General features: G+C 42.7%; 3 protein-coding genes across 3 annotated transcripts; 1 reads left to right on the top strand and 2 right to left on the bottom strand.

The window, feature by feature from the left end:
- Nucleotides 1-1,175: 1,175 nt before the first annotated feature.
- Nucleotides 1,176-7,408, bottom strand: LOC134094601 (nuclear factor 7, brain-like). Its single transcript, XM_062548191.1, has 6 exons — nucleotides 6,877-7,408; nucleotides 4,817-4,912; nucleotides 3,545-3,775; nucleotides 3,419-3,441; nucleotides 3,225-3,343; nucleotides 1,176-2,002 (listed from the first exon to the last, which is right to left on the bottom strand). The coding sequence occupies exons 1-6, from the start codon at nucleotides 7,279-7,281 to the stop codon at nucleotides 1,467-1,469; spliced, it is 1,410 nt and encodes a 469-aa protein (XP_062404175.1). The 5' UTR covers nucleotides 7,282-7,408; the 3' UTR covers nucleotides 1,176-1,466.
- Nucleotides 7,409-10,240: 2,832 nt separating this feature from the next.
- LOC134094503 (E3 ubiquitin-protein ligase TRIM35-like) lies at nucleotides 10,241-13,993 on the bottom strand. The gene is made up of 6 exons (XM_062548044.1): nucleotides 13,583-13,993; nucleotides 13,246-13,341; nucleotides 12,808-13,038; nucleotides 11,851-11,873; nucleotides 11,641-11,759; nucleotides 10,241-10,806 (listed from the first exon to the last, which is right to left on the bottom strand). The coding sequence occupies exons 1-6, from the start codon at nucleotides 13,991-13,993 to the stop codon at nucleotides 10,241-10,243; spliced, it is 1,446 nt and encodes a 481-aa protein (XP_062404028.1).
- A 2,768-nt stretch (nucleotides 13,994-16,761) lies between these two features.
- LOC134094101 (zinc-binding protein A33-like) lies at nucleotides 16,762-20,802 on the top strand. The gene is made up of 6 exons (XM_062547487.1): nucleotides 16,762-17,172; nucleotides 18,070-18,165; nucleotides 18,250-18,477; nucleotides 18,584-18,606; nucleotides 18,688-18,806; nucleotides 19,174-20,802. The coding sequence occupies exons 1-6, from the start codon at nucleotides 16,762-16,764 to the stop codon at nucleotides 19,710-19,712; spliced, it is 1,416 nt and encodes a 471-aa protein (XP_062403471.1). The 3' UTR covers nucleotides 19,713-20,802.
- The last annotated feature ends 5,600 nt before the right edge of the window (nucleotides 20,803-26,402 follow it).

Raw genomic sequence — 26,402 nt, forward strand, 5'->3', positions numbered from 1 at the left:
CCTTCCTCGATCCTCGTTCACCGGAAATCGCTCACAGTCGATGTCACGAGGACATCTCATTCATGTAATTGCAGCCAGAGGAGGCAAGACCATAGACCGAGTTCATTGGGCTTCGTTCCTCCATCCTCCACTCGTTCCTTCGTAGTTTCCATCACAAATTCATCAGTAGGAGGGACTATAACCGGGAGAAGGATCGAGGAAGGAAGGAAGGACCTATAAATCCCTATATGAGAGGCACCCAAGATCCTACCATAGAGAGTCTGGTCACTTTCCATTCAAAGTGTGAACTTCCTTGAATGCGGATACTCTGTTGATGTTTAATACTATTGGATCTGCCCAGAGCCACTCAGATATGCCATAACCAGTCGCTAACATTTGGTCGTGATGTGTCACACTAGCACACAACCTCAACGTCATCATTCTCAGCTACTCTCTCTGTTCGCTGATTGGACCTGCACATTTTTGCCTTGAGAAAACCAGCGACTACGTAGTGAAGAGAAATGAAAACTGAGTGGAAGTAGCCTACGTGCAGTAGGAAGGCGGAGCCCGGCTAGGGTGAGAAAGCTCTTTCAGTGCAAATGTGAGCTAAGGCTATAGAAAGCTGCATGGCTGCTGTAATGGTCTGGGAATTCCAATATATAACTATAAAATGATTACCATCACACATTACTCAACACATGCTTGAGTTTGAAGGGTTAACAGACTCTTCTTCAATCTCATTTAAGATTGAGAGTGGACTTCCAGGGGCTTCTAACCAGCAGGGAAATGAACTGCTCTGTCTCCGCCCCATGCCAGATAAAGGACTGTGATTGGTGGCTGGATTTTTGAAACACTGGAAATGGGTCTCATGGCCTCCTTGCCTGACTGGCCTGCGGAGCAGATTCAAAACCCGAGTTCTCTCATGCTGTCAGTGATCAGGCAGCCTATAAACAACAAAACTCCACAATTGTCCTTTGGGCACCACGATCAAGGTGCTCAATGAAGCCCACACACTTCCAGGCTTAGCTTGAAACATTTATTAAGTCATGGTCAAGCAAATTCTTTAAACTTTTCAGTCCAATACATCTTTATTTAGCATTAGTCATATCCATGGTGTTCATTTGTCTTGCCATTGTTTGGAACAGTTCATGTTAGGTACATGTGTGATATATCAATATTAACATACAGGCTAAATGGTACATTTTCATGTGTAATCGTTTAGTATATGTCTTTATCCAAAGCATCTCACCAGAAATTAAGAAGAACATTGAAGACAAAATGCAAAGGAAGCCTTGGCTAGCAAACTGGCTAGCATGCTAGATGAGAAGCACCATTCTTCATTTTATTTCTTTATTTTATTTTATATAAATAAGTACCGACAGGGTGAAACAAGACCGGTTCGCCCTGTCAGTACTTATTTTCCCGATAATGACCAGCGTTCTATACATTATCCCTTACATAATATTAGTAGTATCATTGACTCCTGCTCAGGGCCCTTTGCTGGGGCATATCTGTAGGGGTGGGCCGTTGGCGTCTGCCTGAGGGTTGAAATACGGAAACATCTTCTCTGTGAAATGGTCCTGGTACTGGAACAGGAGGGCCATGTCGCGGGAGTCGTAGAAGGACACGTGGCCCTCCTCATAGTCCAGCTCCACCGTAATCCTCTGAGGAGGGTCCTGCAGCGAGAGCGACTGGCGCGAGAGCTTGTGGCGGGTCGCATGGTACTCGTCGTTGTACTTCCAGATGGACCAGAGTCCATACTGGGGCTTGAGGAAACAGTCTTTCTTCCTTTCGACGGACTCCCGGGCCACGCCAATGACCCACTTGACCCGGTCCCCAACGTCCACCTCCCAGCGGTGCTTGCCCGAGGTGAAGCCCTCGGAGCCCAGGACGATGGCGTGTTCCATGAAGCGCTCCGGGTTGTCAGGCAGATCCTGCTTGGCTTTCATATACCTCACACTTGTCAAGTCATCAGACAGCACCAACCAGCCAGCTGCAGAGTTGGGGTCCAAAACCATGGGGGCTTTAACAAGCACAGAGAAACATGTTAAAAGGGCAGCATGTGGAGTTTTCAACATTTCACTATTTACAACATGCTGACATTGCTCTGTTACCTATACCTGCTTACGTGTAGTTCTCTATGAGAAAGAATCAGGTCAGATGTTGTGCTCTTTTATACAATGGATTTATCATGACTTGATATGTGTTCCCTTGAGTGTATTACAACCTAAAGTATCAACACCGTATACAAAGGGGCTCGCTAACACCAACAAACAACCAGCTACCAGCATAACACAGATTTCAACACAAGCTCTGAGATTAAAATCGATTAAAGGAAACCAAACCAAAGTGGAATGATTTGGCTTCTGGTTGCTCAACCCAACTTCAACTCAGAGAGAAAATACAGTACGCTACAGTTGGTCAAACCTGTGACATTTCACCACACACACTGTATTAGCGATGTGCCAAAATTCTTTCATTTAATATATTCATTCATTAAGTAGACTTCATTTATTCAAACTACACAAGCAGTGTAACTTTAGTAGCCTCATCTATCAATATGATTCCGGTGTAGTCATGTTGAGCCTCATGGATGGAGAATCCCATTTTGGCAGATGGCCAGACAGCTCGCTCAGACATACAGGCCCATTCTCAACCTCTCTCCTCCATCCTCCCTCCTCCATCCTCTCTCCTCGATCCTACAGGCCCATTCTCAACCTCTCTCCTCGATCCTCCCTGTTCGATCCTCCAGGCTCATTCCCACTGATCTATAACTAGCACTGCATGGACTATCCCATTGTTGCCGCCCCATCATTCTTTATATAGATCAGTGGGAACGAGGACCGAGGAAGGAAGGGAGGATATACAAAAAGACGAATGAGAGGCACCCACAGCATGGTGCTCAAGCACACTAAAAGAGGGAGGGGTTGCAACTTGCAATCTGAAACATGACCACTAGGTATCGCTAAAGTGTTCATCATGCCCCTTTAAAGGAGACTATAAGGCAACTCTTCTGAAATTGTAGCCAGCAAATCTTAAATACAACCAATGTGAAGGTGTGTGTGTGTGTGTGTGTGTGTGTGTGTGAGTAAGAGAGAGAGAGAGAGAGAGAGAGAGAGAGAGAGACACACACACACACAGATTTCAACCTCCAAATCATGGAACTCAAAAGCAGGCAACCTCTGTTAAAAACTTGATTATGCATTGTGAAGTATTTAGCAATACACTAATTTATTCAGACATACTGTACTGCACTTTCTCCTGCAGTGCTCCACAGACTCTGTGCTTGAGGTTGCCCAGGTGTTTGGTGACATCTAGTAGGGCACCGGAGAACACTTGAGGATCCTGCAGTATGCACTGGGCTCTGAAATCATATAAGAGTCCGTCAACACACATACAAATGGACCGAATTAAAGACTTTTAATCAATGAGGATTTACCTGTTTGCTGTGTGTTTAGAACCCTAAAATGCAGAGGAAAAAGATGCATTTTATTATACCAAGGTGAAGGCAACTACTTAACAATTGGTGGTAGAAACACTGGTAGAAGTACTGACGACTCCTTACCTTCAGAAATGCCAGACTGTCCTGTTTTAAGTCTTTTTCGATTTGATGTATGGAATTCTCTAGAGTCAACATCTGGCCCTGAATGATGTCCAGCTCTCGATCAATCCTCTGCTTCTTCTCCTCCTCTTCCTCCCTCACGGTTGTGAGTCTGGCCTCCTCTTCCTCTCTCAGCAGCTGATGAAGCTGCTCAAACTCCTCTCGTACCCTTGTCTCAGTGGCCGCTCTCTGGCTCTGCCAATGTTAAATAATCACCTTGAGTATCAACGCTCACGTTTACATTATTATTATTATTATAGCAATAGCCGATACATATTGAGAAAAAAAACAAACATGTTTTCAGACTCGAGACAAATTTATTCCCCTAAACATTTTAAAGGATACATATATACACAGTGAATGAAGACATCAGTTGGTGAATTGATCAATATTTTTCTTCAGTTACACAGATATTATGATGTAAAATGCTATACATAATATATGTAATATTGTAACATATTGAGTACTGCAGCATCCCTGAATTGTGACATCATCGTTACTCTGACCAATGTACTGTAGTATCATATCGTATTGTGTATCATTCCTACTCAAATGTAGTCTGGCTATCACCATACTAAGTTCAATCTCTTAAGATGGAACATTATCAAATTCTGGCTGCAGAACTTTGGATCTGTTGGAGGTTAATAATGGACTTCAGATATTCGTCTGGGTAGTCTGTGCTTTATTTCTACTGCACAAGAGTCATGACTCCGTAGTGCTTGGATAGTCCTTCAACTAATCAGACCAACGATCCGGGTGCGTCTGGTGGATAAGCCAGTTTGTGATTGGACCCAGAAGATGTGGACAGGAAGCAGGAGAGATAGATGTGCAGGATTCCAGCCTGAGCTGCAGGGCGAAATCCAGATTGCTGGTAGATCAGACTGGTAAACCCAAGCCTAACTCAAATGGTTAGATACCTCTCAATGTTAGTAGTGAGCTTGATGGACTTTTTTTTTAAAGTATATTTTTTGGGCTTTTTATGCCTTTAATGATAAATACAGTGGAGAATGACACTCCATGGAATGGAGGGATGATGAGAGAGAGAGCAGTGGGATCCGGAAAGGACCACGGGGCGGGAATCAAAGCCGGGTCGCCAGCATACTGTGCAGGTGCCCCAACCAGTTGCGCCACAGCCGGGGCCTGAGCTTGATGGACTCATACCGCCATGTGCTGCACTATGTCTTTGTAAACTTCATCTGCATAGATACACAGATACAGCTGCTGATGGACTCTTACCGCCATGTGCTGCACTATGTCTTTGTACACTTCATCTGCATAGATACACAGATCCAGCTGCTGCTCCATCCGCTCCAGCTTAGACTGCAGCCTCTCCTGCACACATGACCAGGAATCAATAAGCGAGTCAAACATGTCAAACCATATTTCTTAATACGATTTACATAAATAATGTGTACATTTATACACAGTATATACTTTGCTTTATGTTGTAAATTGTTTATTAATGAAAAACAATGTAGCATTATGACACTTCTGTGAATCTAAGTTAAATCATGGAATGTCCTCACATTATCTCTGATCTATTTGCTACCTATAGCCTACCTAGGCTAGTCTGTGATTGGTTCCAGCAAACGTGGACAGTGGACAGGAAGCTGGAGAGATAAATGTGCAGGGTTCCAGTCTGAGCTGCAGGACGAAATCCAATCGCCGGCAGATCAGGCTGGGTTTATGATAAACTGACAAATATTATTGATGTAATGTTACTCTTAAAGAGACACTTCACCGATTAGCATTAAGCTTTGTATCTATGGAAAACCAGTCATGTTTTTGAATGGTTGTGTATCATTCCCTCCGTTTTCCTTGAGATGGGAGAAATACGGATTTCAATGAAACCCATGAATAGGACTTCCTGCTTTCAATGATGTAAAATGATGATTTTTACATCATTGAAAGCAGGAAGTCCAACATTGAAATCCGTATTTCTCCCATCTCAAGGCAAACTGAGGGAATGATACACGACCATTCAAAAACATGACATGGTTTTCTAAACATGCAAAGCTTAATGATAATCGGTGAAGTGTCCCTTTAATATCTTGAATAAAATTGCCTGATTCTGATGTTTTCACCAAGCTTCAGACAGTCTCTCAGAAATAAGATCTCAAATGAACAGGACTAAACGGGTTAATGAAGAACTGAAACCCTCCCGCTTGCGATATGTCTCCCGCAGGATAGGCCTGCTGCACAGTTCAAACTACATGACGAAGTTGGTGACACAGCATTTCACGGTATCAATTAGCGTTGTGTATCCATGAGAGTCCAAATCTGACCTCTCCCCTCCATGACAGGGCGGAGGAGAAGGGCAAAAATAGTTCCAGAGTGAGGGTGATCAGATACCTCTGGGTGAACAACACGACAGCTCCCCTGCATACTGAAATGGTACAGTTGTCAGGGATGGCCTGCGCTTCATAAATATAGGCCAGCTTGAAATACAACATTTTATTTTACCATTTGCATTTAATGTGCTTTTGATGGTCAGGCAATTTAGATTAAATCAGTGTAGTGTTCAGTATTAAACTGAACACTATCAATCAGTATATTATATATTTACTATATATTAAAAAGAAAATGCTTAACACAAGATTATAGCCTATATAGGATGATGTCACATGAAAGCTTCTACAGGCATCTCTGTGCCAAGACTAAGCATCATTCTGAAAAGGTGCAGGACAATTTCTCTCTGCACTGAATGACAAAAATGATGTCATGACAGACAAAAAACGATTTGTAATCTGCCTTACTAGGCAGTGACAAGCTGTCAACTGATGATGTACTGTACGTCTATGTAGATAACAGGTTTGAGATATCGCCTTAGGCCTACACGTCGGTGTAATTATCTCTCTTTTTCAAATGTATTGTCGATACTTTAACTATTTAGCATTTTCTGTCAAAATACATTTGATGCATGTTCGCCCATTCCTGGGTGTAGATCATTTAGATGAAAGATAATGACAGATAGCCTATATTAAATTGAGACACTATACATTTCCCAAAACCTTTTCATTTTCCATTTAATTTCATTTTTTCATTTAGTCTGGGCTATTGAACGAGTCACATGCGTTTTCCCCCCACAATTACACGAGCTCTTTACAATGCTGAAAGGGGGAGTGTCCCGGGAGACACGCTCGCTATCCAGAGAGCTTTAATTGGAGCGTCACGTCAAGCCACGGTTCACTAAAAGGATGCTGCTGCTAGGCTATATTATGGTGGCATTTGATTGCCGACTAGCCTACTAAATGCGTCAATTAAGATGTAAGATGTTGTTGCGTGAATTATCTTACCTTCATACTCTCCACCACCTCGCTCACGCGTTTCAGCATATGTCCCGAGTGCTGAAGGGAATGTTGACACTCTTCACATACTGCGGTTCCCTCGTCCACACAGAACCACGACGGGGTTTTGGGATGTTTGCGGCACACGACATCTTGGTTTTTTATTTCATCAAATTGTGTTCTTCCTGCAAAGGCATCTGCCAGTTCCTTGAGAGCGAAGTTGATTCCTGGGGTTTCTTTGGGAAGTTCTTTCTTGCACACCGCGCAGTCTCGGCACTCGGCTTGGTTTAAGTACTGATTAAGGCAACTCTGGCAGAAGCTGTGATTGCAATTGAGAGACACAGGGTCGACTAAACTTTTGGAGCAGATGTGACAACGCAAAAAGCGCATCATAATTGGCGACTTAATATCCATTTCAGACGTCCTTTTGTTTACTTCACAGCGTCACGTCAAGCCGGGCAATTCAAACAGCTTTGGATCTGAGGTGTCCCTATAACCACTCTTTATAAACCGGTCTGCGAAAAGAGTGTCGGAAGACTAGACTGTTTCTTGAGGGTACTACCAGAAACAGATGGTTCTCGAGTGTCTTGACCTTTCACTCGTGTGTGACAGTCATGACACCCTGCTGCCTAGAGTTGAAGTTTGCCCCGTGAACATGGCGACAGATGGCGGCAGAGCATAGCAGGATGACACCTGTCAACGTGCTGTGATGTCTCAGGGTAATGTCTTACACATATGGACCACATTTTACGTCCATAAATCCACATAAAAAAAAAAAAAAAAAAAAAAGAACTGATTTAGTAGAGCTTTCTATTAAAATCAAACATTACATTGTGCTGCAAGGCTGTTAGAACACTGTCCATTCAAATGCTTTATGTAAATGTAGTTTCCCTTCCAGTCCATGTACTCTGAGGGCACCTTAAACCATGCTTCCAAAAGATGTCCTTTTTTAGTTTTTCTGTCTTTTTTATTCACTGGGTTGAACTAAATCCTTCTGTAATAAAACCAACATTATGTAGTAATAAAGCATCTATCTATCTATACTGTATCTATCTATCTATCAGAGAAAAAGAGAGTGAATTTTCCTAATAGTTGAATTCCCATACTGTATCTCCCGCCCCACCCTTTCCTCACTAGGCTGCCAAGCATCAGCGTGCCCCAGGGGTAACCTAGCGCCTGCATCACTCTGATTTGCAGCGTGCCAGAAATCAATCTGCAGCTCCCTCAAATGAAGCATTTATTCCAAACCTCAAGACCTTTCAGGCTGCCTAAGTGCTGGAGTGGATGTTGGTCTGGTGGTGAGTGACTGCTCTGCAGATGCATGCATCTAGTATATTATTATTTGTCACTATAGTGTAACCATGGCATAATTAAGCTAATGTAGCCTATTTTCATTCAAGTTCACATAGGCGATACTAGGCTATATATAGCTGTCCATATGATATACATAGGGAACAGCAGGGTAAGATGATACAGTGGATACATTTGGCAATTCTCTAAATCATAGACAGTGTTTGTCATGTGACCCTAAATTTCATTTGCATTCTTAATTTTCAGCTAATGAAAAAAAAAAAAACCATTTACTTGTGTTTATAAAATTACATCAGATATGTAACTGGCAGTGTGTAACACAATTTGTTGGACTAAGCATTTCTGCATTGGGGGTAGACTGAGTTGAGCTTGTGACCACCTTAGCCCTTCTTATTTAGGTGTGAAGTGAAATAAATACAGCAATGCCTTTGTGGAGCAATAATGTCCTAAATATACTCCAGCTGGCTGCACATACTGTAGTGTCAAGTGAAATAAGTACAGCGATGCCTTTATGGTACATAAGAAATACGTACAGCGATGCCTTTATGTACATATTATGATGTCCTATATATACTCCAGTAGGCTGCAGCCAGTCATCTGCAGCATGTCTGCCCACTCACTGTCATTCCTGTGACCACATCACCCCCCACAACACAAACTGGCTCCCTGCTCCACAATGCATCCACTTCAAAACTCTTCTCCTTTATTGTACCAAATATGGGTGTCTACTGAACATGATAATTCATATTAGGCTACAATAACAATGTCATTCAATTCAGAGGTCCACTACTGTGACTAGGCAATCCATCTTCAAGTGTTAGGACAGTAAACACTCTTTCTGGGGGTGCTATAGAATCATGCAGGCTTTAAAGAAGGCTAGGGGTTCCTTTGATTACGTTTTCAAAATGGTTTAGGGGTGCCACATGAAGCATGCAATATAGCACCTTTTTTTCTTAGAGTGTAGACAAAGAAGTTAAAAAATGTATGTCATCATGTATTTCATTAACCAAACCATAACATCACAGAATGTGGGATAAAATAATTAAGAATGATACGTAATGTAAATATGCATGTACAAAATGGTAAAGGCAATAGTTAGTAATTGTTAGTACTAGTTAGCATTAAGAAGTGTTAGTAACCATGTAGACTCAGAAGGCTCAAATTACCCTTACATAGCGAAATCTGAGTCTTCAGAGACCTTTCTTGGACCCCCTATTCTGTTGTCTATTTTAGGTGTGACTGGTCCAAGGCATAAATCCTGAACGTGAGTCTGTGCATCCCATGTATACATGTCTCATACCAAAAAAGGCACCCCTTGTCCTGAACGTCCTTATATACTGCAAATATAACTCCACAGTTGTGTTATTTTCAGCACAGATTGTGTAATAAATAATAATATTAAAAAAGTAAACAACGCAAACTGTGTTGCCCCATCCGCTAGCTGTATAGATTTCATCACATTCGTTTTAAGAGTGTATGCTGCGTAAGTGAATGAATTACAGCTATTGTTGTGTGCAAGAGGATTGTATAGGCCACTGTGTACTGTGACCGACCAGAATGTAAATACATGTATGTTCACTGTTGTCTCACTCTGGATTAATGGAACTCTGTATCTGCACCCGGCACTGTTAGTGTGTGTGTAAACGTAACCATTTTGTTATTTTGTATGTGTTTTTGAATATCTTAGTTCAGCCAAACAGTGTGAGTGTGTGTGTGAGTTAGTGTATGCCATATTGCATTTGGTGTGCAGTGTGTTGGGTGTGTGTGTGTGTGTGTAACTTATCCTATATGGGGCACTTACAGGCCTGTAAAGAGGAGGAGACTCAGGGCCTTGTCTGTAGTATGAGACTGACTCCATTTCCTTGTGCCAGCTCACAAAAATATCGTTATTTTGAGGTTAGTAGTTAAACTTCATATTTATTGCCAAATTCGGCCAAACTCGGGTAGAGTGGCCTGGCCAATGTTACAGGTTAGTAGAGACACACCGACAGGCAGAGAAGCAACATAGTAAACATACAATACTACCAACCACGGCTTTACTGCTAGACAGTAATTAGTGCTTTTAGATCTCTGCATACTTTGCAACTATGGGTTTGCACTTTGCAATCAAGGACATTTTGAACGGGCTGATCTGGATGCCTGTGGTGCTCTCATCCGTCTCTGTGCTGAAGAATGGGTAGACCTTCTCTGTGAAAATGGATTGGTACGTGTGAATGTAGGTCATGTCGTCGGCGTCGTAGAAGGACAGCAGTCCTTTCCCATAATCCAGTTGGATCCTGATCCTCTCCGGTCTCTTCTCCAGCTCGACCTCAATGCCGCCCACAGTGCACTTCGATTCATCCATCCAGATCGTCCAAAATCCAAACTTGGGCTCCAGGAACGTCTCCTCCTTCCTCTCGATAGACTCGTTGGCTACGCCCAGGCTCCACCTTTTCCTGTCCCCCACCTCCACCTCCCAGCTGTGCTCGCCAGAGTCGTAGCCCTCCGAGCCCAGCACGTAGATGTACTTTGTGAAGCGCTCTGGGTTGTCTGGAACGTCCTGTTTGGTTCTGACCTCCGTCACCGTCGTCATGTCTTCAGACACACAGAGCCAGCCATCTGCTGTGTTGGGGTCAAGGATCACTGGGTCTGCAAAGAACACACACACATGTAGAAATTACTATAAATATAACAGCATTAGTGTGGTGTCAATCAAATATATTAGTATTAGTGCGTTGTGTCAATTAAGTTAACTTTCCTTTGCCATTATCTATAGTTGATTTATCAAATGAAGGAATTCTGGGCAAAAGATCCTAATATATTCTAAATGTAGCATAGGCATCATGAGGGTGATCAAAAGGCCTATTCTTAGGACTCCACAAGTGTGCAGGACAAATGTGTTAAAACATCATGCTCACAAAAGAAGGCCTTTATTCCTCCATTAGGTTTCTAAAATGCCCTCAATGCAAATAGACTTCTGAAGTTTGCCTACAAATAGGATCCAAAGCTGCCATCTTTGCCCATTTAAGGAGTTCCGTGTTAATTGAAGCTAACTGCCTATGGCAAGTTGCATTGTAAGTTAGCTCTGGGGTAGCAAAGATCAAAGTGTGCCGTCTTCAGCTACCGAAAATCACAGTATCCACTTGTAGGCAGTGGACAAAACTTTGTAGCGCAAAACATCTGCATTTCCAATTTATTTAGAGTTTAACAGGTCAAAGATGGTGGCTTTTTCGTAGGCAAACTTAAGAGGTCTATGGATATCTTTGAGATTCAGAAGCACACTGTTTTGGTAGCACTGTAATGTTCTATCTTTCAAATACAGGCACAATCATGAATCTGTAGCATATCCAGCAGACTCAGTGGGAGTGTCTTAACTGTGAAGTCATGGCCCTCAGCAAACTGACGCTTATATGTCCAAATCACTATGAAAGTTCCCAGAGCTGTTGTCCCTAGGCCCAGCCTACTGATCGGTTTGGCACTTACAGTATTTCACCGTCTCTACAATCTTCTGCCCAACTTTGCACTTGAGGTTTCCCAGATGTTCAGCGACATCCAGCATCGCCCCAGAGAACACATACGGGTCCTGCAGTTTGCACTGGACTCTGCAATCACACACAAAACTCAGTCAAGCTCAGACTATGCAGACATCCAAAAAAGTAAAATGAATAGATAAATAAATAAATGAATGCTCACCTTGCCTGGGTACGACTGTAGTCCTAGAAATGAACAAGGAAATGCATTCAGTATTTATTTTAGTTAACTGCAATAATTAAATAACTTTGACAAATAACAGTGAGTCAATGGGGGGGGGGGGGGTGCTATGACTTTGATCTTATGGTAGTTTAACTTGTAGATGGCATAGCATATGTTGAGGAGGATTTATTCATTACCTCCACCAAGGAGGTTATGTTATGTTTTCATCAGGGTTTGTTTATGTGTATGCTTATTTGTTTGTTTGTTTGTCTGTTTGTTAGCAGGATAACTCAAAAAGTTAGGGATGGATTTCAATGACATTTTCAGGAAAGGTCTGAAATGACCCAAGGAAGAAACCATTACATTTGGGAGTGCGAGTGATCCGGATCACCATTTGGATCCAGGAGGTGGTTATGTTTTCGTTCTCTGAGTGCTTTTTCTAGTTTACCTCCGCCAAGGAGGTACAGTATATGTTTTCATGGGGGACAGGCGTTTGTCTGTCTGTTTGTTTGTTTGTCTGTTTGTTAGCAAGATAACTCAAAAAGTAATGGATGGATTTCGATGAGATTTTCAGGGAAGGTCAGACATGACCCAAGGAAGAAACGATTACATTTTGGGATTGATCCATAATTCTGTCGGGATTCCAGAGGCATTTATGTATTTAGCTTAGTGGTGTAATGGCATGGTATGGCCACGTGGTGGTGATCTGAATAGTTTCGGTTCAAATGTATGACAACCTACAGTAGGAAGAACAATGCAGGCGGAGGTAGCTGCGCTCTCGGAGTGCTTTTCTAGTTCTATATTTATTTATTCTAACTTATTGCCATCTTGAGACATTGTGTCTCAGAGGGACCTTCCTGGCATAATAAAGGTTCAATTATGCGGGAGCCCAGTGCTATTTCACTGGACAGCTCACCTGATAAAATGACGCATCATCTTGTTTACTGGACAGCTTACCTGATAAAATGATGCATCATCTTGTTTCAGGTCAACCTCCACACGGCAGATGGCCTTTGTCTGAACATGGATCTGTCCCCGGATGATCTTCAGCTCTCTTTTAATGATCGTCATCTTCCTCTCGGCCTCCTCCTTCACTGCCCTTAGCCTGGCCTCCTCTTCCTCTCTCAGGAACCGATGAAGCTGCTCGAACTCTTCCTTGATCTTCTTCTCAACCCGTGCACGCTGGCTCTGTCAACATACCAACTGTATGATATAGAACTGTTCCCAAAAGAACGGATAGAACTGAGAGTCAAGTTTACTTCCCCACTTTCAGGTATAGTGGGCAGTGTGGGTAGTTGCAGAGCTCACCTTTAAGTGCTTTTCCATATGCACATAGAGAGAGAGAGAGAGAGAGAGAGAGAGAGAGTGTGTGTGTGTGTGTGTGTGTGTGCTCACCTTTAAGTGCTTTTCCATATGCACATAAGTGTCCTCAACGTCTTTGCTTTCTCGCGCTTGCTTCTTCAACGGGATCAGGTCCAGAGTGATAGTTTGCTGTGTGGGAAAACAAGAATGACAATTCATCCAATACTTCTTAGACCTGAGTAGTACATTTACCAAAGCTTTATTTTAAATTGTATTACATTATGAGGAAACAATTGGTGATAGTGTGTGTGTGTGTGTGTGTGTGTGTGTGTGTGTGTGTGTGTGTGTGTGTGTGTGTGTGTGTGCGCATGTGTGTGTATATGTGTTTATTTTGTGCTATTATGAGAACCACCCAAAGAAGTTGTCTCACCTTCAAATCCTCTACAATCTCTTGCAGAAGCTTGAGCTTGTGTCCTGCGTGGGCAGTGATGCTCTCGCACCCCTCACACACCAGTTTGTCCTCACTGATGCAGAACCACGACGGTTTCACCGCGTGTGCACTGCACAACACCTCCTGCTTCGTCTCCACGTTGCCGTTTTCTTGAGTCCTGCCAGCAAATACATCAGCCAGGCCCTTCAAGGTCAAATTGACCTGCGGTATGTCCTTGGAGGCCGACCTTTCGCAGACTGGGCATCTTCTGTCGTCGTCCTGGTCCCAGAACTTACACAAGCACATGTTGCAGAAGCTGTGGTTGCACTCCAGGGACACAGGCTCAGTGAAGGCAGAGGAGCAGATCTGGCACGACAGAAAATACTCCAGAACCTGAGAGTCACCTGTCATGGCTGTAGCTGTAGCGGTGCGGTCCTCCGGTACGGTGTGTCCTGTTAGCGTCACAGATCAACAGGTGTGTGCTGGTGTTGGTGCTGTGCGGTCCTCCTGTACGGTGTGTGTGTCCTGTTAGCGTCACAGATCAACAGGTGTGTGCTGGTGTTGGTGCTGAAATGTTGATCCAGGCAATCAGTCACACCTCTCAAATGCGCACGATGCTGAGTCTTAATTAAGTGAAGGATGATTCAATAAAACTGACAAAGACACATAGAATAAATAATTATTTGAATACGCCTGAAAGAGCTTCAGCCTTAATCACAGTAGAATAATAAACAATAGTTTCAAATATTCAGCTAATAAAGAAATGCAAACATACAGTATAACATTATTTAAGTCATGAAATAAAGAAATGCAAGTCTAAGTAGTGTGTGTTGTGTCAGTGTAGATGTGTGTTATAGTGCTAAAGTGCAGCACACACATGTGACCTCTAAGAGTGTGAGAGTGTGAGCCAAGTGTGTCCACAGATCAAATATCATCTAAAGTATTCAACCAGTCTTGTGCATCACAGCCGCTGGACAGAGAGTCTGGGGCAAGTCATAAATTATCTCTCTGAAAATGAAAGCACTTTGTCATACCGACTTCAGGTCATAAATCATTTTGAAATACTGTCCAACATATTTTGATACAGGATATGTGTGACCCCTAATAATGGCTGTTATGTGTTTAGAAGGGTAATACTTGTTTTGCAGTTGTTTAATGACCCACAACATAGTACAACTGTCTCCTGAGCATAAATCAGTGATATGATCAGTTTTTCACTTTTTCATGTTCTGTGTGCTTAGAGAGCAGATGATATTTATAAGTCTGAATTTCAACCCCTGTTCAATTTACTACAACATCATAGAGAATGTCCCACCACCACCACATCATAGACAGACTTATAATAAACTGCCATTTCACATATCATCAAAAGAGATTATCGGTACATACCTATGATAGAGTCCAAAAAGAAGCCCGCAGAACAGTGGTCATCCAACTGTTGTCCTTTAAACTCAGATCTTTGGTGGCTAAAGTTGTAAAAGGGAGGTCTCAATGTGCTGAGGTGTCTCATGTTACTCTAAGACATCCACTTATCACTTCCCATACAACCGCCGAAGAGTCCATCCTGATTGGTTGAGGAAACCTAGCCCATCCCACACAATTATTGGAGATGGTTATCAGGTTATGTGATATGAAACAGCTGAAGACTGATCTTGAGATGACTTTGGAGTTGAGACGACTATTGTGCTTCAGCGTACTGTATGGGCCAGACTCTGGGCTTGTTTCTGGGGTAGTTTGTGACACAGGAGGCAACTGGAGGTCTGAAGAATGTCCAGAAAGAAGCTTGAGTTCCGGGGGGTTTCATTTACACCACTGGTGGTCAGCTGTTGGACTGACAGAGATTGATTGCAGAGGCCTGAAGCTATATTAAGCATTCTGCCACCAGAAGAGTATGAAACAGCGCTTTATGTATTAAGCAGCATGCTTTAAATCTTGGAATTAAATTTCTATTTTTAGAATAAAATCTTCTTAAATAATATTTTACAGCATTTGGGATTTCCTTCATTTCTTAATGAGAATTAAATAATTGGGTAACACTCTTGGATATAGTCCACATAGAGATTTTACAGATCATCTGTTATGATTATTGAACATTACAAGCCACACAAGTTGCATATGTGCTTGTGTTTTGGTGTCCCAGGAATTGTTGACCAAAAACTTCACAAGACTTCAGATAATCACCCAGCATTACTTCAAACTGGTTATACTAGTTATACTGTACTTACGTTGAGAGACTGGTGTACAATGGAACATTTTACTCCAAAGTAGCCTACTTCAGGTACAAAAAATAATTTTGTTGACATGACATTACAAATAGACTGAAGCTTAGGAGAATGGGAGTCGTCCCTCTGACCAGTGATCAAAGCTTCTCTGTTGTATTGCTAGGCATCAGTCTATCTCATGTTCTGATGGTGCAGCTTCCGGTTTCCTCTGTGTCTGGGAGTGTGTAACCACACAGGTTGGAAAAACTGCCGAACACCCTTCTTCTAGGGTGAGTAAATCTGGCAACTCACAGGGCACCGAACATGCAACAGTAGCTAATGCCATCAATGGGGAGCGACGACACTACCCCCTTGGTGATGCAACCAGTGACAAGGTCATATTTTAAAAACACTTAGGCCTAATGCAAAGGGACTGTACCATCCTCGCCTCCCAGGCCTTTTAACAGGACCAACGAGGCTACTCCGGCAGATGGGAGTGTGAGGAAAACTACTGCTCTTGCAAGCACTGAAAGATGTCTCCAGAACTTCTGAAAAGGGCGAACACTTACTCTGGATGAAGAGAAAGAACTCAACCTGAACTGCAATTGTGGATGGTGTCTAGGGGTTGAGCCCGGAACGTCAGGATTCACTGCTGAGAGATGTTGTGGGCCTATATGCAAGGAAGCATTTGGGAAGGAGGGCCCCCACGTGGTAACCCAGAAAGACGCCACTAAGTGAGATAAAAGGCATTAACCACAGAGAGCAAAGCAAAGTTTATGTTGTAAAATGTAATACAAATCACTTGTGAACCAACATCCAAATGTAGCTCATGATGTGATATGAGAATCTGAAAGAAAATAAACACTGCATTCAAGAGGCAGGTCATCATGTTAAACTTTCACTTTCATTCTTGAAGCAGGAAGAATACTCTGATTACAAGAGCAGCCAAACAGGTAGACGCCATTCCAGGGTGTGAAGATGGCTGAGAAACAGCAGGTTTCCCAGAATGTGCTGCGCTGTTATGTTTGCTCTGAGACATTTAAAGACCCTGTATCTCTTGGCTGTAATCACAGCTTTTGTAAAACATGTCTTACTGAATTCTGGGAACAAGTAAGGAACAGGAACTGTCCTATCTGTAAAAGAAGGTCATCTAAGGAGGATCCAGTGATTAATTTCTCGTTGAAGGAACTGGCTGACTCCTTCACTGGACGCCTTCAACTGGATAAAAACCCAGACGAGGGGAAGGAGATGGTGTGTAGTAAACACACTAGAACACCAGTATGGTTCTGTGTGGACGAGGACAGGGCTGTGTGTGACAACTGCCAAAACCCCACACAGCACGCTACACACATAGTTATACCCTTAGAGGAGGCTGTGCAGGACATGAAGGTAAGATAGCAAACAGGTTCAATAAAAAAAGACAACACTTCTAATAGGTTATAGCATTCAGAATGTGGTCGCATGTTCACAAGATCATGTGAGTAAAAGGAGAGAACTGAACAGTGGTCAATGAAAGGGTTTGCATGTTGAGCTGACACAGATTTTCTGAGGATTCTCTTAGTCTCTTTTATGCCCTAGTAGTACTTAGAGATATTTGTCTCTGGTAATGTATCAGGAAATAGACACTGCATTCTGTAATTACTGTGTTATTGCAACTAAAACATATGCCAGAGGTGATTTCTGAAGTCTCTGCTAGCAGTGAACTACTGTATGTTTTTATGGAGAATTACAAAAACAAAAATGGCTTGAAAGCACCAGGTTTCTGGGGGCTTTATAAGGTCATACGAAATATAAAGCCTGGTTGGATACAGATTGCAAATGGCAATATGTGCTGCAAAGGCTTTACAGTATCTTCTGGAACAAAATAGGTAATAAACATTTAGAGGCCGTAATTTAAACGGCCAAAGTACAAAGTCAGCGCTGTCAGAAAAGTCTGCTGCAATGTTTTGAAATGTGTATATCTGTTTTGAAGAAAGTATGGTATTTCAAAATGGAAAATGAGTAGGAACCTAGGCTATGTCTATGCTCTACAATAATACTATACTTTTTCTTATCTGTGTTATTGGTCATATTAGAATGCAGTTACTAAAATGTGAGGTTTTACTCATTTAAAATTATGTGTGCCTAGTGGTGCAAATACATTAAAAGCTGTACCAAAATGATAGAATACGGTTTGATTATGTTTGAGATACTGAATTATACACTTCCACCATTTCTGTTGTTTTATTATTGAAGAGAAATCTCAAAATCACAGTATTAATTATCCGTGGATTCATTTTATGTCAGGGGAAGCTGAAGTCAAACTTGGAGAAAATGCAGACAAATCTGAAAAAATGCACAGATACTGAAACGGTCTATAAGGACATGGTGCAACATACAAAAGTGAGTACATTATACTAGTTCACTACTTTAAAGACTATTATTGCCGGCCTGTACATGTATAAATATGTGTATCACTGCTTACAGCACCAGCTAGCTGCTACAGAGAGAAGCATAAAGAAGGTATTTGAGCAGCTCCATCAGTTCCTGAGAGAGGAAGAGGCCAGACTGACTGCACTGAGGGAGGAAGAGGAGCAGAAGGGGAAGATGATTGGCCGAGAGATGAAGACCCTTCAGGAGCAGATTGAGACTTTAAAGGACTCAATTCAACATGTGGAGAATGACCTGAAACAGACCAGCGTGCCCTTTCTCAAGGTAACTGTAATGCTGTTATTGTTTATCCACAATGATGAAATCACTTTGTATATTCATATACAGTACACTACATTCTTTTGATCAATATGTGTGTTTTATATTGTAGGACTACCAGAGCACAAAGAGCAGGTGAGTAATCATGACTCATCATTCCTCTTCTCCTCTTGTGTCAGTTGTTCTGTCTGTTGACTGAGTTGTGTGTGATTGCAGAGCCCAGTGCACACTACAGGACCCACAGCTGCTATCAGGGGCTCTGATAGATGTAGCCAAGCACCTGGGCAACCTCAAGTTCAGCGTCTGTGAGAAGATAGTGGAGACTGTAGAGTACCGTAAGTACCTGTAGCAGCTGATCTGGAGGACCTCAGTAGGAGTGCAGAAATGGTCTGGTGGTGATTCTGTAATCGTGTGTAATGTATGTTGTTAAAGGTTCTTGATGTATTTTAGTTCAGCACATTACAAAATGGCCTGCAGCAACAGATGTGAAGAAATAACCTTATTCATTCTCCTCACTCATGGTTTAACCTGTGCTGCCTAATTAACTCATCAACTAAGTAAAGGTTCTAAATGAGACTGAGATTAGATTAGGGTATTTATCTAACTTCTCAATTTATAATACATACAGCCATAAATAGTGCTAGAATCAAACAAAGCTAATATTTGAACATTAATAGATACTGACTGAATTATGTTTTACAGACCCTGTAATCCTCGACCCCAACACTGAACATATTTACCACATTCTTTCTGAAGACCTGGCAAGTGTGAGAGAGATGAAAAACAAACAGCGGGAGCTGGACAACCCAGAGCGCTTTATGAAGTATGCAAGGGTGCTGGGCTCTGAGGGCTTCACCTCAGGAAAGCACTGCTGGGAGGTGCAGGTGGGGGACAGGAGCAAGTGGAGTTTGGGTGTAGCCAAGGAGTCTGTGGAGAGGAAGGGAAAGACATTCTTACATCCTGAAGATGGGATCTGGACAGTATGGAAGAGAGATGATACATATAACGCAAGTTCTAAGACCCTCTCCCTGAAGACTGCACCTCAGAGGGTCAGAGTGCAGCTGGACTATGAGAGAGGAGAGGTGTCCTTCTACGACCCCAGTGACATGTCCCACATTTACACTTACAAGCACTCTTTCAAGGACAAGCTGTTCCCATATTTTAGCACTGGTGGTGATGAAGGTGAAACGAGTCTTCAGATCTGCCCCTTTAAGGTATCCCTAACTGTAAAAAGTCTTTGAATAATTGTACAATGTGCAAAGTTAAACTGTTTATGGTCTGATGATTAAGTTAAACCTGAATAAGCCAATGGCAAACATGTTGGAGCTTCATTTAAACTTGCTAAACAATCTGTACTTGGTACTATGCTAGCACCTGTACTTGTACCTGTAGTTTTGTCATTCTGGAGACTGGACTATTTAACTAAGTAATGACCAAGCGTAAACTTTACATCCAGCCACCACTGCTAAAAGTGACTACAACCAGTTGCTCCGTTGCTCATATGGACGTGTCTTCATCCACACAGAAGTGTTTTAATGCCCCACACCACAGCGCTGTTATTCAGTTTGAGTGGTTCTTTGATCGTCTCAGCAAGTTCCTTCAAGGAGAAAATGTACACACATGTTTACATTACATTACAGATGGCATTTACAATTTTTAACCGAAGCGACTTACAACATGGTATACAACATTTTTTTTAAGCTTTTAAGAGCAATTCTAACAACAATTTTACAACAAACCACAATCATTTTCTCTCTGTCCACTCACTGGAAGGCGGGTTTTAATGACTTGGCACAACTTGGTACTGAACTAGATGACCCTGTGCTGTGCAGACAAATGTGAGTCGGATCATAAAGACCAGAACACTGGGCGGAGAGACCATCCGTAAAAACACTATCCACAGAAGCACTGAAGCACCAGCAGAAGAGAGATATCCTTACCCCACCTGCCTAGTATCTCTCATTGATGCACCAGGGCACATTCTCAGTGATGTTTGGCCTACTGGGGTCATCAGGTGTTTAGGCTCTTCCAGCAGTCATACTCTCACCCAGGTGACCCAGCCAGGTGACCCACCCAAGTGACCCAGCCAGGGCTGACCAAGCATTCACACTCTCACCCAAGTGACCCAGCCAGGTGACCCGGCCAGGGCTGACCAAGCAGCAGGTCTGTCCTCTCCTGATCCACAGCTGTTCTGAAGCAACCTATTGCCTCCTTGTAGTTGAAATCAATATTATGATACCTCTGGACTAATGCAACTGTCAAGATATGGATGTGTTGGTTCAACTATGTCAATTTTTGTAAGAATAATCAGAATAATGGGTTGATCATGTTTACTGCAAAGTTGTTACTGTAAATGGACTTGATAAACACTTACAAATTCACTGCATAAAACATGCAGCCCTCTCTTTGCTTCTGATATCGAATGTTTAATTTTGTCTTTGACATATTACATGTTTTAAGGTACTCTCTAACATCGAGAGAATGTGTGTGTGTGTGTGTGTGTGTGTGTGTGTGTGTGTGTGTGTGTGTGTGTTTGTGTCTGTCTTTATAAGGTGATGAGATCTTTCTGGGGCATAATACAGTAGATCCTCTCATAGGGTCCAGGTTGGATCATTATCAGACAGATTCAGAGCCATATGAATATGTATTCATATCTATGTTCAGAACAGTGAAATGATGTCTCTGATCTCTTCCTCTGTCTTGACCATCTTTCAAAACCTGGAATCTAGAACCTGATAAAAGTTCTGTGCTGCATAGGCTAGTCATTCCAGATCAGGATCACTGGGTGCACAGAGGAGAAAGCATTCCAACACTCCTGCCTCAGCTTTGGCTATGGAGGATTTTTCTTTACTTTACATATGTGAGTTCATTTTTCCAAGTTACGAGTAAATCAAACATTACGCTCAGTCTTTTTAATATATTATCTGTAAATAGATGACATAAGATATCTAGATGCTATACACACAAATCCAAGTAGAGACACTTTGCCAGGAAAGCCATGCCAAATTAGGCTTAATACAAGAGGAAGTTTGAGCTCTATACAGTTCATGAAGCAGGAAGGACAATACATGTCTTCAAATATTCCCTACATCCTTAGAATAAATCTGACCTATACAGTTGCTCAGTAGAATATGGAACTCTGTGGGAAAACAGCAGCAACAATCAGTGCTGGGAGAGTACAGCCAAAGATCCTTCATTGCTCCGCTTTAACCCTCTCTGGTACAGCTGCCCATGGGCTCAGTACTGGATTCAGTCTCAGGGATTCTAGATTATCCTCTTCAATTGAGATTTGACCCAGAGCATGTGCAACCCCACAGTGCCCCCTGCAGGTCACATGGGACATGAACACACACAGGCTGCACTCAGATGTCCTGTCCTGTTGTCTTTTTCTATCATGTTCCTTTGGCCTCAATGGAAAACATCATGAAGATGAATTCATAAGGACTTAGGAAAACACCATCACTGTGTAAAGTGAGACCAACTCTCTGTCCACTCACTGGAAGGCGGGTTTTAACAACTCGGCAAAACCAGTGCTAACCACTGCAAACACAACTGACAACTGACAACACCAGTGTTAACACAGACAACACCAGTGCTAACACAGAACTTTTCCATTGTTCAAATGCAGCACAAGGACTCTCAACATAGCCTGGCTAGCGCCTACCACTTCTCAAATGAGACGTGGTCTGGCAACTAGACGTTCATTGTCTCGTATTTGAAAAAATGCCCAGATCCGTTCATTGGGGGCCACGGATGTCTATCAAATCTGTGCATAGCTCATCATGGCCTTGCTTCCCCCCCTGACAAAAATTAGGGCGGTAGTTTCCAGACTGCCTTAGCAGCGTGAATGAAATCACTGCGCAAGGCAGGATGAGAACACACAGACTACTCTCAACATAAGTATATATAAAAAACAGTTTCAAGTAATGCTGGGTGATTACCCACAGAGAGAAAGGTGAAGTTGATATTTTAGAATGTAACACAAATCACAATGGTGATACACTGATGAAACAAAACTTAGAGGAAAAATGTCATAGAATAAACAAAATATACGATAAGCCAACATCAGGTCCCCTGCTTCTATCAAACCCTGATGTAGCCATCTACAGGTAAGAAGTGGTAAAGCAGATACTCGCTAGTGAAAATTGAAGTATGTAGTATGCTTCAAGTTTGGTATAGCCTAAAAACCAAAATATCTGGAGATGTGACTTGTGAAACAGCATCAAAATGTAGTACATGATATGATACGAGAATATGAAAGAAAATAATCACTGCATTCAAGAAGCAAGTCATCATGTTCAACTTTCACTTGCTTCTTGCTCCCCCCCCTGTTCTGTTATTGGTCCCCTATCTCAGGCAAAAATTAGGGCGGTAGTTTTCATGAAGACACCGCTTCCTATGTTTGACGCACTGCTCATGTGCTACAAGGCATGCCAGGGAAACTACATGTAGCCTACACATGCCAGGGAAACTACACTTCAAAAGGCAAGTAAGCAGTACTATGACAGTTCAGCAAAGGAGCTCCCACCCAGAGCATCTGGATGGAGACTCTCCCGGGTGATTGGCCTAGAAGATGGCGTCGTGACATATACCTCCAGCAGGTGGCGCCTCATTCATATTTGTGGAAGTGGAGGGAGCCACTTACCAACGCAATCACATAGACCTGAGGACAGCAGTAGCACCAACTGAGAATAATGCACCTCCTGTACAAACCACCAACAACCACTCACCTAGCAGGAACAACGCAGATCACACACACACACCCAGCAGGAGCAACGCAGATCACACACACACACACACACACACACACAGCAGGAACAACGCAGATCACACACACACACACACAGCAGGAGCAACGCAGATCACACACACAGACACAGACAGACACAGACACAGACACAGACACAGACACAGACACAGACACAGACACAGACACAGACACAGACACAGACACAGACACAGACACACAGCAGGAACAACACAGATCACACATACAGACACATACCCACACACACACACACACACACCCAGCAAGAACAACGCAGATCACACACACACACACACACACACACACACACACACACACACACACACACACCCCCATCGGGAGCAACGCAGATCACAGACACAGACACAGACACAGACACAGACACAGACACAGACACAGACACACACACACACACACACACACACACACACACACACAGCAGGAACAACACAGATCACACACACACACACACACACACCCAGCAAGAACAACGCAGATCACACACACACACACACACACACACACACACACACACACACACACACACACACACACACACACACCCCCATCGGGAGCAACGCAGATCACAGACACAGACACAGACACAGACACAGACACAGACACAGACACAGACACAGACACAGACACACACACACACACACACACACACACACACACACACACACACACAGCAGGAACAACACAGATCACACACACAGACAGACAGACACATACCCACACACACACACACACACCCAGCAATAACAACGCAGATCACACACACACACACACACACACACACACACACACACACACACACACACACACACACACACACACACTCAGCAGGAACAACACATCAAGAGGGATATGTCCACCCACAGGAACTTACACACACGCACACAAAAGAAAGAAAGACAGAAACAAAGAAAGAAAGAAAGACAGAAACAAAGAAAGAAAGAAAGAAAAAAGATAAGTACATCAGTCATACGCCTGATCATCTAAACATGGTTTTGCAGAAGAGTTCTTAGCTGTTTCTTTCTATTGCACTTTTCCCTGGCGCCTGTAATGTGTTAGACGTTCAGACCCGGGTATGCTACTCAACAGCTCTCCTCGTTAGCAAAAGTAAGCCCCTCTTTCTCGGACAATGTCCTCTCCCAGCCTCTGGTCACCTGCCTGGGTCTCTCGAGCTCCTCTTACTCTGTCAAGTATAGTTGTGTAGTGCGTCTACCGTTACAGCATCGACGCAGAGGCATAGGTTTAAAATGCCCTCTGTGTATGTGTAGGCCCTGCGTGGATTCTATGCAGAAACAATATACACGAAGCAAGCCCAATTGAAGCGACCACATAACAAACAAGCCCAGTCGCTGATAATAAGCGGACAATGGCAACACTGATGGGTTCTGTTAAATCTTGTCTATCTGTATCTTGTCTATCTTTTCCATGTACGTAGCCCTATTTTACTTTAAGTTGCGCATGTTGCAAGCTCCCGTTGTTTCCCCAGTGGGGTTAATTGGGTACCCTGGTTGGCATATAGTGCCAGTCTGATTAGAAGAGCCTTATGATTGGTTAATTGGCTGAGCACCTGTGTATTTAAATCCCAGTGTTGGGAGTGCTATAAGGGTGCTCTTTTTTCTTGAATGCATGAATATTAATTACATTAATGTGCTGTTTGGCTGTTGCAGCGATCTGCTGGATTTATTTGCTGTGTTTTCTTCAGTTGGGCCCGCGACTCACTGTTTGTCTTTAGCCTGCCTGTTAAGTTGTCTACCGCCTGTCTGCTCCTTTAAGGAGACATTTTTCTCTACTTTATTTTCACTTTTGTATATTTTGTACATTTTCTCTCAGGTTTTGGATTCGGTTCAAATAAAATCACTTTTTTTTAATCTATTCGTTGTGGTGCTTAATTTCTCCTGTCCACAAGACTTCCTATCAACAGTGTGCAATAACACATGACATTCCCACCATTAAACTAGGCCGTGTCAGTCTGGGTTATTGCTCAGTGAATAGAAAGGTATATCCTCTTGTCTAATATGTATCTTCCTCCAACACTGAAATATATGCAAATAATGTCACGACAATTTTAAGATAACTTGTTAATAGATGTTACAGCCTAATCCAGGGGTCGGCAAGCTTTTCTCTTAAAAAGGGCTATTTTGGCCCCAGCTGTGGTGCAACTGGCTGGGGCACCTGCACCACACGCTGGCGACCCGGGTTCGATTCCCGCCCCGTGGTCCTTTCCAGACCCGCCCCTGCACTCTTTCCCACTCACTTTGTCATTCTCAACTATCTTGTCATTAAAGGCAAAAGCCAATTTTTTTTTTTTTTTACCAGACATAAAAAAGATTAAACTGTCCTCAAAGATATTGGAACCGTTAAAAAGAAATCACCTCCATCTTTATTAGCCTCAGGTAGAGTATATGGCAAACCGACCGTACTCTGCATATGCTGTATTGTACAGTAGGCTATAATTTCCACTCACTGTTAATCTCAAGGAGCCACTAGAGAAGAGCTAGAGGGCCCCATGTGGCCCTTGGGCTGCAGGTTGCCTGCCTGTGGCCTCACCATTTGCCGCACCCCCTATAGGTTTTAAATGCATAGGCTATTTCTACCAATTTATAGGCTACACCACAATTAAGTTTTTGTTTCACAATTCTTTGGGCATTTCCCCGGATGAATAGCCTACAATAATTATGCGTCCTTACATGAAACATCAATTTACGTCTTTTTATACTCCTGTAGGCTATTAGAAACCAGTTGATATGCTATTGATAGGCCTTTGTGCCCATTGTTGTATAAAGTTAAGTTATAGTGCATCCATATGTGATGCCTATCCAGACAACTTCATGACATTTAACGTAAATTAAATAGTTATTTCTTGACTTTAAACATGAAATAGGCCCTCAGTGTGTTGGAGTGTGAGTGTAGCCTAAGTTATGTAAAATGTGGAAAAAAATTAAAATAGGAGGTAATTGGGTAGGCCTATTTATCTATTTATTTGTGCTATAGGCCTGGTAGGCCTAAGCATAATCTGATGTAGGCCTACCACTTACTCTGAGCTAACACAGCTTTCCACATTATAGGAATACCCTCTAGAATCCGACGAATGTAAATACAACGTATAGCTTGGCTATGCATAGGCCAACACACGACTGTGAAGCCC

This window comes from Sardina pilchardus, chromosome 10 (genome assembly GCF_963854185.1).
Source record: "Sardina pilchardus chromosome 10, fSarPil1.1, whole genome shotgun sequence".
NCBI classification, from domain to species: Eukaryota; Metazoa; Chordata; class Actinopteri; order Clupeiformes; family Clupeidae; genus Sardina; species Sardina pilchardus.